The sequence below is a fragment of the Phodopus roborovskii genome, unplaced genomic scaffold (genome assembly GCF_943737965.1).
Source record: "Phodopus roborovskii unplaced genomic scaffold, PHOROB, whole genome shotgun sequence".
NCBI classification, from domain to species: domain Eukaryota; kingdom Metazoa; phylum Chordata; class Mammalia; order Rodentia; family Cricetidae; genus Phodopus; species Phodopus roborovskii.
This window is the reverse complement of record NW_026126409.1, coordinates 18536967-18551109: the sequence shown is the minus strand read 5'-3', so window position 1 is coordinate 18551109 and position 14143 is coordinate 18536967. Positions and strand designations below refer to the sequence as shown.

Below are 14143 nucleotides of genomic sequence, written 5' to 3'. Positions count from 1 at the left end.
GCGTGCCAAGCTTTTCTCATCTTCATTCTCTGTGTACCGGATGGGGACTTTGCCTCTGAGACTTTAGTGTCTAACTTTATAAGTGAGACCTAATAGGTTAATACGTACTTAAGGTATATGGGCATGAAGCCAGCATAGTGGCTCAGTGGGTATAGGTGCCTACTGACTTGAGTTGGATGTTCAGAACCCACTTTTTTTAAAGCTTGTTATAATGATGATGATGATGATAATAATAATAATAATAATAGTAATAAAAAACCACTGGTACTAGCACACATCTCTAATCTCTGTGCTCCCACAGCAAACTGAGAGGCAGAGACCAGAGAACTGCCTGGAGGCTTACAGACCAACAGTTGTTAGCCTGAGTACACAAAATGTGTCAGAACCAACAAGAACATAGAATGAGAGAATCCACTCCTGAAAGTGTCCTCTAACCCCTACACATAGGCACCATGGTACACACATGCCAACGTGCGCACACACAGAAACCAATAAATCCCTTGTCTGATCCTGAAGTGTGTATATTCCTCACTGATTTGATATTCAACCCTGTCACCTATTTTTGGGTAGACAAAGTAACAGCATTGGGCATCTTCTCTGCCGGATACTGCACTTGCTCTTGTTTTTAGCCGTGCAGTTGAACTGTATTGGAGGTTGTTTTATGGAAGGAAACTGACTTCACAGTTAAGTGACTACTGAGGGTCTCTCAGCTGGAAAGTGGTAGACACGAGATCCAACTTGAGACCATCTTACTCCTAAAGCCACATTCCTTCTAGCCAATCAACTGAAAGTCTCCTGTAAGTTAGGAGGGTCTCCCCGGCTGGCCCCAGCAAATCTCTCCTCTCAGGATGCCCTTTTTACATCAGTTGGCATGAGCACAGCTTTTCCATCAGGAGGACGACGTGAAGCGTCTAGTGGAGCGGATGATGGCCCTACAGACTGATATTGTGGACTTACAGAGGAGCCCGATGGGTCGGAAGCAGGGAGGCACTCTGGATGACCTGTGAGTACAACCCAGGAAAGGACCGCACTGTGCCTCTGAACACACTGTAGAGTTTCTGATATATAAGGATTGCCTCAGGAGGTTCCTTCAGTGGGATGTGTCTCCTGGTGTATCAACTTGGCACATTCCCTGGAATCAGCCAAGACAAATGGCTGTCACTCTACGCCTTGCCATTCAGACTGTCAAATGACAACTCTGTCAAATGACAGAGTGTAAGGAGACATTCAAACTACATGTTTCAGAAACAACCAATAACCTTTAAAGGCTGTGAACCATACATGAATGCGCGCACACACGTACAGACATCCCTGCTCATCCAGCGCCCCTTGTCTAGAGGGAGGAGCCTGATTAGTCCAGGAGTTGGGCATTGTGTCTAAGAGGGGTCAAGGTGTTCTCACTGATCCATGCTACCTGGAGAACCTAGCATGCAGCCCTGTGTGCTGACATAAGAGTCCAGGCAGGTGGGAGGGGGGTCAGCCTGTCAAGCGCTCTGTCACTGGAGTGATCAGTATCCCCTGATGCTCTTACTAGAATTCTTAGGGTGAGAAATCTGAAAACAATTATTTATTCTCCATTGTATTATTTTTTAACCCTTCAATCTCTTTAAGTTTCCAAGTAAGAATGCATATGTTTCAAAACAGGGTATCACTACATAGTATTCGCTGTTCTGGTACTTGCTAGATAGCCAAGACTTGCCTCAAATTCACCGAAATCCTGTTTCAGCTTCCTGAGTGCTAGGATTGTGTCTGTGCAGCCAGAGTCCGTTGGTCTTGAGGCAATGGGAGTTTATATCTAGCCTTGGACTTAGAGGGTTTGGTTTTGTTTGTTTTGGTTTGAGTTTTCGAAACAGGGTTTCTCTGTGTAACAGCGCTAGCTATCCTGGAACTCACTCTGTGGACAAGGCCAGCCTCAAACTCAGAGATCCACCTGCTTCTGCCTCCCGAGTGCTGGGATTAAAGGTGTGAGCCACCACTGCCTGACTGGACTCATGTTCTCGGAGGGCAAGTACTTTCTTAGTCAGATCTAGAAATGGCACCTTGAATCTCTCTTGTAGCCAAGCAGAAAAGAGTATAACCCTTAAGTTGGCTCTTGTTTGGGGCATTTTTGTTTTATAAATAGTACCAAAACTGGCAGGTTTTTTTCATATTGAGAATGTGTGTCCAGTTTGTCTAAAAAATAGCGATTCAGCTGACAAGAATTAGACTAGTGTTTTAAATGTCATCAGTGGGCCTTGAGTCTAGCCTTTTCTGTCTTCCAGAGAAGAACAAGCAAGAGAGCTATATAGAAGACTAAGGGAGAAGCCGAGAGGTAGGTGACTTTGGCCCTGGCCCTTTTTTATCTTGTCTTTGAGACACTGGTCTCCCCAGGAGGCCAGGAGGAAGAACTGTGCCACTCTCCTCTGCAGACCAGAGGACAGACGGGGACAGTCAGGAAATGGTCCGGCTGCTACTTCAGGCAATTCAATGCTTTGAGAAGAAAGTGCGAGTGATTTATACACAGCTCAGGTAAGTGCTCCTGCTCTAGGACAGGGTGAGGAATTACAGCAAAGCCCATCCAGGGTCAGATGGGTGCTCTTGCTCTGACTTGCCTACACAGTGAAGAAACAATATGCTGATAGGATCCAGAACAGGCGAAAGCAACGCTGTGCCAGCCTGGAGCTCACAGGAGTGTGGCTCATTTGTCCTTTTCAGTAAAACTGTGGTCTGTAAGCAGAAGGCACTAGAGTTGCTACCCAAGGTAGAAGAGGTGGTGAGCCTTATGAATGAGGATGAGAAGACTGTGGCCCGCCTTCAGGAGAAGCGGCAGAAGGAGCTCTGGAACCTCCTGAAGATTGCCTGTGTGAGTGACCTTTGTTCCAGCCTCTCGGGTCCCTGGGTTGGTGTCACGTATGTTGCGTGTTGTCCCTTCCATTCATCCCCCTTCCCTGACCCATGCTCCTCAGCTCTGCTAGACTGGCACTTATTTGTAATGTGGAGTGGGCGGGGAGATTCCTGAAGGGAATCTCACCATGAGTGTGAGGTGTTATTATATACCCATGTGGGTGAGGTGTTGTTATATACCCATGTGTGTGAGGTGTTATAATCCCATGTGTGTGAGGTTATATACCCATGTGTGTGAGGTGTTATAATCCCGTGTGTGTGAGGTGTAGTTATATACCCATGTGTGTGAGGTGTTATAATCCCGTGTGTGAGAGGTGTTGTTACATACCCATGAGTGTGAGGTGTTATTATATACCCATGTGGGTGAGGTGTTATAATCCCGTGTGTGTGAGGTGTTGTTATATACCCATGTGTGTGAGGTGGTGGTGTTATATTCCCATGTGGCTACTGTAATTGCCGCAAGTGGCGGGCTCCAAACAGCAGACATTGTTCTGTTAGAGCTTCAGAGGCTAGAAGTTAAGAATCCAGCTGGCTCCAGACAGTGGTGGCACCTGCCTAAATCCCAGCACTCGGGAGGCAGAGGCAGGAAGATCTCTGAGTTCAAGGACAGCCAGGACTACACAGAGAAACTTTGTCTCAAAAAAAAAAAAAAAGCTGAGACCCCTCCCCCAGCATTGGTGGCTCAATCCTTGTCATCTACATCTGTGTCTTCAGGTGGCATGTTTCTCATCCGAAGTTCTCTTGCAAGAACTTTTAGAGTTAGGGCTGAAGCTCAGCATGAAGCCATGTTTATCTCATGCATAAGGCCCCTGGTTCAGACCCTAACAACGTGCACACAAATGCACATACACAGACGCATGCATGCACACACCCACACACAAAGGAATGCACACATACATGGAGATCTAAGGGCCAGTCTTATTTTTTGCATTCAAAACCCTGGTTCTCCCACCACCATTTGTTGGAGAGACTGCCTTTCCTCCCCTGACTATTTTTGGCGTCTTTGTCAAAACTGCGATGTCTGTCTGTACATGGGTGGGTTCTGCCTGGGTGCTCTGTCTGTCTGGTCTGCGGGCCTGCTTTGGTGCCGAGCCCCTCTTCTTACTATGCTGTTTCTCCTGTATGACGTGAGATGAAGGTGGTGGTAATTCCAGCATTGGTTGTTTTGCTTGGGATTTTTCCTGCTGATTGAGAGTTCTTTGTTTCTGTATGCAGTTTGAGATTTTTTAGTTTGTTTCTCTTTTTGGAAGTTTGAGGGATTGCATTTAATATGTAGTTGATTTGGGTAATATAGCTATTTTCAAAATTGTCTTCCAAACAAGGAGGGGTCTTTACCATTTCCTTAAGTTCAATTTATTTAAAATTTTTCACTGCCTGGGTTAGGTTTATTCCAAAATGAAAACTTGCTTGTTCTCTCTCTCCCTCTCCCTCTCCCTCTCCCTCTCCCTCTCTCTCTCTCTCTCTCTCTCTCTCTCTGTCTCTGTCTCTCTTTCTCAAAATCACACCTACCTGTGAACATGTACACTGTTGTAACACAGCTTTAGTGTACTACTCAGGGAGAAAAAGTAAAACAAAGCAAAATCTAGCAAAAGGGGAGGAGCCAAGTAATAGCATGCCTTAGAATACAGGTACCTGTTGTTGAAAAGATGCCAAGAAGGAAGAGAAGGCGGCAGAAGAAACGTTGTCATTAGTAGCTTCAAGAGCAAAGAGAGAACCTAGTGTAGAGGCACACACCTGGGAGTGTGGAGTAGGAAGTTCAAGGCTAGTTTGGACAACATAGTAAGAACCTGCCTCAGATAACAAAACAACCCAAAAGGGCAAAGAAGAGGAGGTGGCTTATTTTTAAAGCAAGATATAAAATGGTGCTTTATAAAGGTTAATTTTTATTTTATGTTCATTAGTGCTTTATGTGCATGTATGTCTGCATGAGGGTGTCAGAAGCCCTGTAACTGGACTTTGACAGTTGTGAGCAGCCATGCGGATGCTGAGAGTTGAATCCAGGGCCTTTGGAAGAGCAGCTGCTGAGCTATCTCTCCAGCCCCCTTATAAAAGTTCTTGACTCCAGTGTCTCTCTAGGCCAAGGAAGGAGATAGTGTCCTGGGAGATCACAGAGGCAGGACATGTTCATGGTCACTCCTGACAACTGAGGGAGTCAGAATGAGGAGTGTCACTGGCTGATTTGCCTGGGGATGGGAGCTGGGGGACATAGCCTCCTGTAAGAAAGGAGGGAAAGGGGGAAATCTGAGATAATACATGCTTCCCTGATCTGCCACCTGCATTCATGGAGTTTCCAGCGTAGTGTAAAAGGGGAGGTACATGGGGAACTGAGGGTGGCGTCCACTGTAATCTGGTGAGGGTTGCAGATGAGGGTTGCAGATGAGGGTTGAAAGAGAACACTAGACTGACTGAAGAAGTGTAAAACCCTGAACTACGCAAGATAGTCATGTGAATTCAGGGCAGGAACCCCCAGCTCTCTTGGAAGTGATGGAGAGCAACCAGAAAAGGCTCCTTGGAGAGAATGTGTGGTGAGTACATTTCAGAAGAGTGTGTGCTGTTGGGATGGTAAAAGTGGCTTAGAGTAGTGGCTGTAGGGTTCCATCAAGGGTAAGACTGCACAGGGCTAAAACTGGTTTATGTGGGACACCCCTTATTCTGAGAGCATAAGAGAAAACACTAGAGGGTTCATTCTTCCCCTTCCTAAAGAAGACATTTCAGGAGAAATCACTCAAGTGGTAGCTAGTGACAGAATGCAGCACTCTTTCAAATCTGAGCTCTAAGAGACCAAGGTATTTTGCAGATGAGTTGAGTTCCCGTGGGGGAGTAGGTTACCCCAGCTGTGGGAGCCGGTCAGCATAGAGTCATCCTCCATGATTGCATGCCTAGGGTAGAAATGGAGGAAGAGGTGTCCCTGTCCCCATAGGTGTTGCAGCAGATGGGTGAAGAGCAGTACAAAGCTGCTTATGTAAAAGTCTTTTTGAAAGTGAACCTCGGTGGTTAGCCAGAGGGGAGGGTCTGGAGCCAGAAGGAACCCCAGCCTGTAGGCTGAAGATAGATAGGGTCGGGGCCATTCAGCTTCTGTCAACAGTGAAGGAAAGAGCAGGGTCAACAGAGTATATGAGGCAACCCAGCCAAGGAGAGGCCAGATGCTTAACTGGAACTCACTCTGTAGACCAGGCTGGCCTCGAACCTGCCTGTGCCTCCCAAATGCTGGGATTAAAGGTATGCGCCACCACTTCCCGGCTCCTTCCTCTTCTTTTTGAGATATTTTATTTTTAATTGTGTGCATGTGTGTGTGTGCGTGCCTGTGTGCATGTGTGTACACGTGTGTGTCTGCACGTGGATGTGGGTGTGTGTGGAGGGGAGGTATATGCATCTGAGTGCAGATGCCTGAGGATCCAGAGGCACTGATTTCCCTGGGACTGGAGTCAGAGGCATTTGTGAGCTACCCAATGTGAGTGCTAGGAAGCAAACTCAGGTTTTCTACAAGGGACTGAGCCACCCCTGAACCCTCTCCCCAGCCCACTGACTATATAAATCTGTTGACTATCTTTTTGTATTGTCATTCAGAGCAAAGTCAGAGGTCCAGTCAGTGGAAGCCCAGATAGCATGAATGTGTCTCGGCTCAGTCACCCTGGTCAGCTAATGTCCCAGCCATCCAGTGCCTGTGACAGCTTACCTGACTCAGCCAAGAAAAGGTAAGATATGCTTGACAGTGCCAAGTGTAATGTTCAAGGGGACGTGGAGACTGGGAGTGGATGAGTGTGCTTTTTCGTGTATACCAGATCCTGCGGGCACAGGCATTGTTTCCCTGTCCAAGAGTTGGATTACAATCGTTTAATGAGAATATTGAAATTGTTAGTCATGCTGTCCACCAATGTTAATTATTCTTTAAAACCCAATTCAGGTCACAGCTGGATCCCTGGCCTTTCTCCCAGGCACATCCATCTAGAGTGACTGGGTTGCTGTTCCCACCCAGTGCCTCCCTTCGCCCTCCCCTCAGCCCTTCTTTTTCTTTTTCTTTTCTTTTTTTTTTTATTATTAAAGTACTAAACTTTATTGACAAACTGCTGCAGACATTTTGATTTCTTTCCTTTTTTAAAAAATATTTTTTATTTCTGTGTGTGGGAGGTTATGCCCTCTGCCAGGGTCAGAGGGCAATTTGTGCAAGCAGCCTCTCTTCTTCCCCCATGTGAACCCTGGGGATTGAACTCAAGTCGCCAGGCTTGGCCACAAGTGCCTTTGCCTGCTGAGCCATCTCACAGACCTCTTCTCTTTCCCGGCAGACACTATAGATAGCCCATCCCTGGCAAGGATTTTGGCTTCTGTTTTGCTTCCTACCGCTTGTAGCCAAGCCTTCTGTTTACCTGGAATGACATTTGTTTGGTCAGTAACCATCAGTGGGTTTCTTCTCCATTCTAGATCATGTTTAAACTATTTAAAACTCTTGTGACCACCTCAAGTGCTGTTCTCTGGTTAGTCTATTGTCTCTTACAAATGGCTCACATTAGTCTAGTGCAGTGCTGAAGTCATGGGGTTATTACACTGAAAGGCAAACTTTATAACATAAATTACATAACAAAGATGTTTTGAAAACTCCTATTCTTGATCCTAGGGAGTGTATCGTCATTGGTATTTACTTATATGTTACTCTGGAGTCTTAGTTACCTTTCCCATCTCTTGTCAGCTTCTGGAGGTCAGGCACTGGGTCACGGACTCTCAGTGGTCTCTGGAGCTGGCATGAACCTTTAGCCTAGCTAGGAGCCCTGTGGGTGCACTCTTGTTTCTTTCCCACACAGAATGTCACATTGAAGAAGGGTAGTCTGGGGCTCTGCGTCTCTTGGTTCTTTTCCTCCAGTCATATCCCATGCTCAGAAAGGTTAGCCCTGAGTGTGAGCAGGGGTGGGGGTGACTGTCTTATGTCTCTTGTTACAAGGCCGTGGTTGGCAAAGGACAGACACATAGTTGTTTGGCTTGCCCCCATGTCATGAAGACAATCCATGATAGAAAATCAGTTATTCAGTCTAGATGTAGTATCTTCTCAGAACTTTGCACTGAAGAAACTCATTACCCATTTCAAAAACTGTGAGTTGGGGCTGTAGCTCAGTGATTTGACCCTAGTATGTCAATTCCTAGCACTGCCCTCTCCTCTCCCCTCAAAAGAAAAAAACCTTCAGAACACAAGTAATGGGAAATAGTTTTAGATTTTGGTACTTTGGGGAGAAATTCTCAGTTATGTGTAAATCAAGAAATCTTGGGCCAGCATGACAGTTAAGAGTATTGGCTGCTGTTGGAGAGGACCTGAGTTCAGTTCCCAGCAGTCACATGGCAGCTCACAACCATTTGTAACCCCAGTTCCAGGGGGCCCAATGGCCTCTTTTGGCCTCCATGGGCACTGCATTTACATTGTGCAAAACCACACATGCAGGCAAACACCTATGCACATAAAATATATCCTCTTAAAAAAGTCTTTTGCTTTTTTGTTATTTAGGATCTGTTTACTGTTGCATATTTTCAGCCATATTATGTCTCATGGGATTTAAGTGTCTGTAACGTGTTTAACTATACACATGAAATCACCCTGCAGTCAATGACAAGGTGCATTAAGACACTCAAAATTCCTATATCATTTTTTAGAACAGGATAAAAGTTCTTTAGCATATTTTTAAAGCAGGAAATTAGCTCTGGTAACACCCTGATGACCTTGTTCTGGTGACATGTTTCTTATCTTCAGTGAAGAATTGGTGGCTGAAGCTCACGCCCTCTGCACCCGGCTAGAAAGTATGCTGCAGGACACCGTGAAGGAGCAAGACCACAGCTTCACGGTAACAGCTCCCGGGGACCCCTGCTTGTCCGCTCCCTCCCTTTCTGCAACAAAAGAGGAAACCTGGTGTCAGCCTTGGCTCAGCAGAGACTCACGACTATTCACACATTTTAAGTCTTTTGTAATTATTTCATGCTGAGAAATGTCGTGTGCATCTATTATGTTAGCCCTTATGAGACTTAATCTCCATAAGGTGGCATCGCAGAAGCCCCTTCCCTACCTTTGGAACTGTTACAGAACATCTGTACGTGTTGTGCACTGAGCTGGACTGCAGGATGAAAGGGGAACGTGTCATATAGCCTTGTGGCTCAGGGACCCATGCTTTAGCCACAGGCAGTATTAGAGTTAGGGGAACTGACCTGAAGAAAATCTAGCCCCACAGTTGAGGTGTTTTCAGACAAAGTATAAATGATGGTGGGTATCTAAATGGCCCTATTCCACTAGTGGAATCGTCTACTAACTGTTTTCACGTCTCACTTTCGGGGGAATGGGAAGAAATCCTGCCAGGTGCCATCATCTCTGCATCTCTAATCTGCTCACGTGGCTTTCAGTGGTGAACATCCCTAACTCCTGCTGTTTTCCGCCTCCTGGTACTACTCTCTTCCATCTCACTGCTTGCTTGCACTTTAAGCAGAGAAAAGGGAAGGTTCATCCAGTTGGCATGGAAACAGATAGCTGAGATGAATGCCACCCACCTGCAGTGAGTGTGTAAGTGAGCTCTCTACGCTATGGGCCACACACACTGAAATGACCTCCGTGTCCTACAGGCACAGAGTTCCAGGAACTTCAGCTAGTCCAAAGGCAGTCTGCTGCACCTTTGGATGTATAGCTCATTTTCTCAGAGGTGCTGTGGAGTACCAGGACTGATGCTGATGAAGTCTAAACGTACTTCTAGATTGGGTTGCTTGCCTCCTGAAGAGGAAAGATGGCCATGGCCACTGAGTATTTAATGTGCCTCTTATCTTTCAGACTCTAGACTGGAGCTGGTTACAAATGGAGGATGAAGAAAAGGGTAGCCTGCAGCAGGCCTGTGACTGAGGTTTCCAGGGATTGGCCCCATGGCTCTGGATGTGATGATGGTCTGGTGTCTGCAGCACCCACTTGGATATCTCACTCTCCCAGCAGTTGTGATGTTTGCCTCAGCAGCCTGCCGCTGGCCCCATCTACACACTGGACATCCCTACCACAGAAGCACAAGAAGTACCAGTTATGGGCATTCACAGCAACAGCTCTTCCTAGCTGCTTCCTCTGCCATAAGAAGAAAGCACTGAGTAGTTTGCCACACAGAGAATATGGCAAATGTCTACCTTGAGTGTTTCGAGACAGCAGCCAGCTGTCCCCCTTTGGACCACTGCGGGGAGGGAGACCTGCCCTGCCCATCCTTTCTCATCTTACAGCTCGGGCATCACTGGATCCAGCCTCTCTTGGATTTCTAATCATAAGTTTGATGGTCCTGACTTTCTTCCTCTTTTCACTTCACTTCTGGTAAATATTTTTGCTTCCTGTGCTGGTCATTGTGGCAAATGACCTTTAAGTAAGCCAAGCTCCCTGCTGTCTCAGGTCCTTTAAGCTACTTCCAGAGCTGGGCAGAATGGAAATGCAGCCTACCTTCTCTTCAGTCCCAGAGGTTACCTGGAATCAGTTGTCTTGGAGAAGAAAGAAAGACAAAGGCCTTGTGCCATCTCCTACCCTACAGAACACTCTTACCATGCCTCTGTACCTGTCAGGTGTGTGTGCATGAGTGTGTGTGCTTGTGTGTAGGATGGGATGTTTCTGCCTCTTACCTTAGCTAAAAGCATTTTAAACTTTTTTTAAATACATAGTTTCTATATTTTGTAATATTACTCAGATATATATTCTAGTCTCAAATGTATATTTCTTCAATATAGCATCACTAGTTCTCTTGAACTCAAAATTCAACACCACAGAATTTTGTAAAATTAGAGTATGTCTAGATTTGTGAGCCATTTCAACAAAACTGTGTTTGTTTCTGTGTGTGTGTTGTGTGTGTGTACACATGTGTATAAAAGCAAAACAGGCTCAGGTTATCATAAACAGGTATATTTGGTTAGAGAATAAACAAAGTTGAAACAGATATCAAAGTGGCCAACACAGAGACGGTATGAAGCATGAATGGCCAAGTGTTCAGAAAAGGCTTTGTGCTTTATTACTTCTTAGAGAGTCAAACTATACACTGGTAAACTATTTTTAAACTCATAATAAAGATGCTGGCTTAAGCTTAATGTAAACTCATCCATGAGTAATGTCATGTGGCTATTGAGCCTTGCCCCTCTGTGTGCTCAGTGTTTACTAACATCCAGAAGTACTGGAGTCAAAGCATGATTTTAGGAATCTGGAAAGGGCATAGTGGGAATAAGACCAGAAAGGATGAGACCAGATTGGGAAGGGAATGAATGTTGGGCTAAGAGTTGTGGTTTTAATAAGCAGATAGGAGTCTCCAGAAAACATGCAAGAAAATGACATTAACCCAAAGAACTAATTTGGAAAGTTTGTCACTAGGCCATGGTAATTTATGACAAAGTGAAATTCAAGGGCTATTTTTGTTTCCCCACAAGATGAATGTCTTAGTTTGTATTTCTACTGCTATGATGAAACACCATGACCAAAAAGCAAGTTGGGGAGGAGGGAGTTAATTTGGCTTATACTTCTTCATTGCAGTTCATTTATCAAAGGAAGTCTTGACAGGAGGCCATAATAGGGTGCTGCTTACTGGGCTGCTCCTCGAGGCTTGAGCAGCCTGCTTTCTTATAGAACTCAGGACAACCTGCCCAAGGGTGCCACCACCCGTAAAGGGCTGGTTCCTCTCTCATCAGTCACTAAGAGAATGTTCTACAGCCTGATGTTATGGAGGTGTTTTCTCAATTGAGGTTCCCTGTGTTCAGATAACTAGCTTGAGTTAAGATGACATAAAACTAGCCAGCACAATAAAATACATTTTATTTTCCTTTGAGTACAGGTAAAACCCTGAAACATTGTGTAGAAATCAAAGAAAAACTATGCAGGTATCTGAGGCTTTGACAGTTGATGAATTCCCTGGGGGCCTGTTCTAAGCCAACTAGAGGACTCTCTCTCTCTCTCTCTCTCTCTCTCTCTCACACACACACACACACACACACACACACACACACACACACACAAAAACCACTAAGAAAATAATTTTCTCTATAACAAATGGCACAGCTAAAAAGACATTTATTAACATGTAAGGCAAGAGATTGAAATCTAGATATCAGCAAGACTGTACTTCCCCTAAAGATTTGAGAAGGGAGTCTTTGCTGGCCTCATTCCATTTCAGTAGCTCCAGATAATCTTCAGCTTGGATAGCATCTCTTCTCAAGGGTCAATGGATCACTTTTCTTGTAGCTAAAGGTATGTACTGTCATAACAAAGGACTGGCCTCTGACTGAGGCAAAGAGAGGTGAGGGCAGGAAGTGAAGATGACCTCTGACCCTCAAAGCCCTTTCCTATGGCCCTAACCTGGGCACCCTGCCCCAAATTTTCCACTACCTCCCCATATTCAAATAGGAGCTGTGGAAGACCATTTCACACTCAACCCATAATAATCGTTCCTGAAGTCTCCCCATCTCAGCCATTAGAACACTGGCTAGTCCAGCACCCACATGGCAGCTCAGAACCATCTGTGACTCCAGTTCTGAAGGATCAGATGCCCACTTGTGGCCTCTGCCTCTGCTGGCATCAGGCACGCATGTGATACAGACATACATGCAGGCAAAACACTCATACACAAAATAAATGCAAGTACTTAAAAAAAAAAAAAAAGATTTCCTGTCTTTGGACTAGAACACAAATCACCTGATCAAGACACTATGATAAAGGCATGTGATGGATGTTTCCTTTCCAAAGTTCCAATAGGTGTCAAGTTCTGTACATAATTACCTGGCTTGGGGCTCCTGTCTACTATACCCATGGCTATCCATTGGACTTTTGCATCAGCTCTAAGCAAACCATGGTCCTCTGCCTATACTAGCTGCTTAGGCTATGACTCCATTCATAGGCATGAGGCAGAGATGCATAAAAGATAGCTTGGTTACCCCAATTTGGTTTGTGGGTTATACATACTCTTCTAATAATGTAATTGTCCATAGCTATGTATAGAGATCCCATCTTAAAAAAGTAGTACACTTTGCAGCCTAGTCTTCACCTGCATGTGCTTTGTGAACCCCTCTCCTAAGAGTACACCTAGCTTCAAAACCCCTACTTCCCAGCATCAGGCTGTGTTCTCCCTTCTCTGAAAAATAGTATGAGTTTCTCTGCCCCAGTAACAAATATACATGTTATGATAAGCATACTATTCAAGTATGTTCCCAGTGTGTCCAGAACATGTATGAAGAATAGAAGGTCAATCCAGGCTGACCTAGTTTTGAGTGCCTGTGCAGTTAAGGTAAAACTTTGCCTTCCAGTAACCTTTTAGGGAGAATCTTGCATTTACTATCTGTTATTTTTCAATTGCTTTGATAAAACAATAACAGTAACTTCAATGTTTAATATGCTCCAGAGGGCTAAAGTCCATAATGGCAGGGAGGCATGGCCTGCTGGCAAGAGCAGGAGGCTGGGTGATTGCATTTTCCTTCCACAGACAGGAAGCATAGTCAAGGAGATCCAGAAGGAAATGGGCAAGAGTGTAAACCTTCAAACGTCACCTCTGTGGCAAGGCTGCACCTCCTAAAGGTTATACACATGTGCATACACACCCAGCTGCACCACCAACTGGGACCAAGTGTTGAAATAGATAGGTCTGTGGGGAACATATCTCATTCAAACCACCATATTCAGGTTCCTCACCCTCAAAGTTCATGGCCAACTCATGGTGCAGTTAGCCCAACTTCAAAATTTCCCATAGTCTTTAAAAGTCTCAACACTTCAAAATTCTAATCTCTTTGGTGGAACACAAAGCAATCTGTTAATTGTGACCCCCTGCCTCATAACATAAAACAGCAAATTACATACTTGAAAAACATAGCGGCACAGAATATACATTTCTATTACAGAAGGCAAAGAATAGGGGTGTAATGTGGTTCAAAGGTTGGTTCAAAACAAGACTGAACCCCAGTAGGGCAAATGTCAGATCCTTGTGGCTCCATGCCTGTTAATTTGGGACTTGGATTTCTAAGGGCTTAGATGGTTCAGCCCCTCCAACTTTGCTTTCCGTAAGAGACATTTCTCACATGGGTTGGTTTCACTCCATGTATGTATTCAGTTCCTCTTGGCAAGTATCTCATGGCTTTGGAATTTCTTAACATTTTGGGGTCTCCAACACACCCTAGACTTCTTTACAACTCCATGCAATGCCCCTGCAGACACTGACCCTGCTGCACATTGCCTGGCCTCAGTGGCTTTCTGAAACCATGGAGAAACAATCTGATACCCTCAATCTTGCATCTTTGTCTCCAGAACTAT

The 14143-nt window shown here is 45.1% G+C and overlaps 1 protein-coding gene across 2 annotated transcripts in view; it reads left to right on the top strand.

Moving 5' to 3' along the window:
- Ikbkb (inhibitor of nuclear factor kappa B kinase subunit beta) overlaps positions 1-10957 on the top strand; it is a 48628-nt gene extending 37671 nt beyond the window's left edge. Inside the window, exons 16-22 of one of the 2 annotated variants that reach the window (XM_051182090.1) lie at positions 894-1003; positions 2262-2311; positions 2409-2508; positions 2695-2842; positions 6451-6578; positions 8615-8705; positions 9674-10957. In XM_051182090.1, the coding sequence (XP_051038047.1) occupies positions 894-1003; positions 2262-2311; positions 2409-2508; positions 2695-2842; positions 6451-6578; positions 8615-8705; positions 9674-9742 (696 nt within the window). In that variant the 3' untranslated portion in view covers positions 9743-10957. The other variant, XM_051182091.1, reaches the window with a different exon arrangement.
- Positions 10958-14143: the final 3186 nt, after the last annotated feature.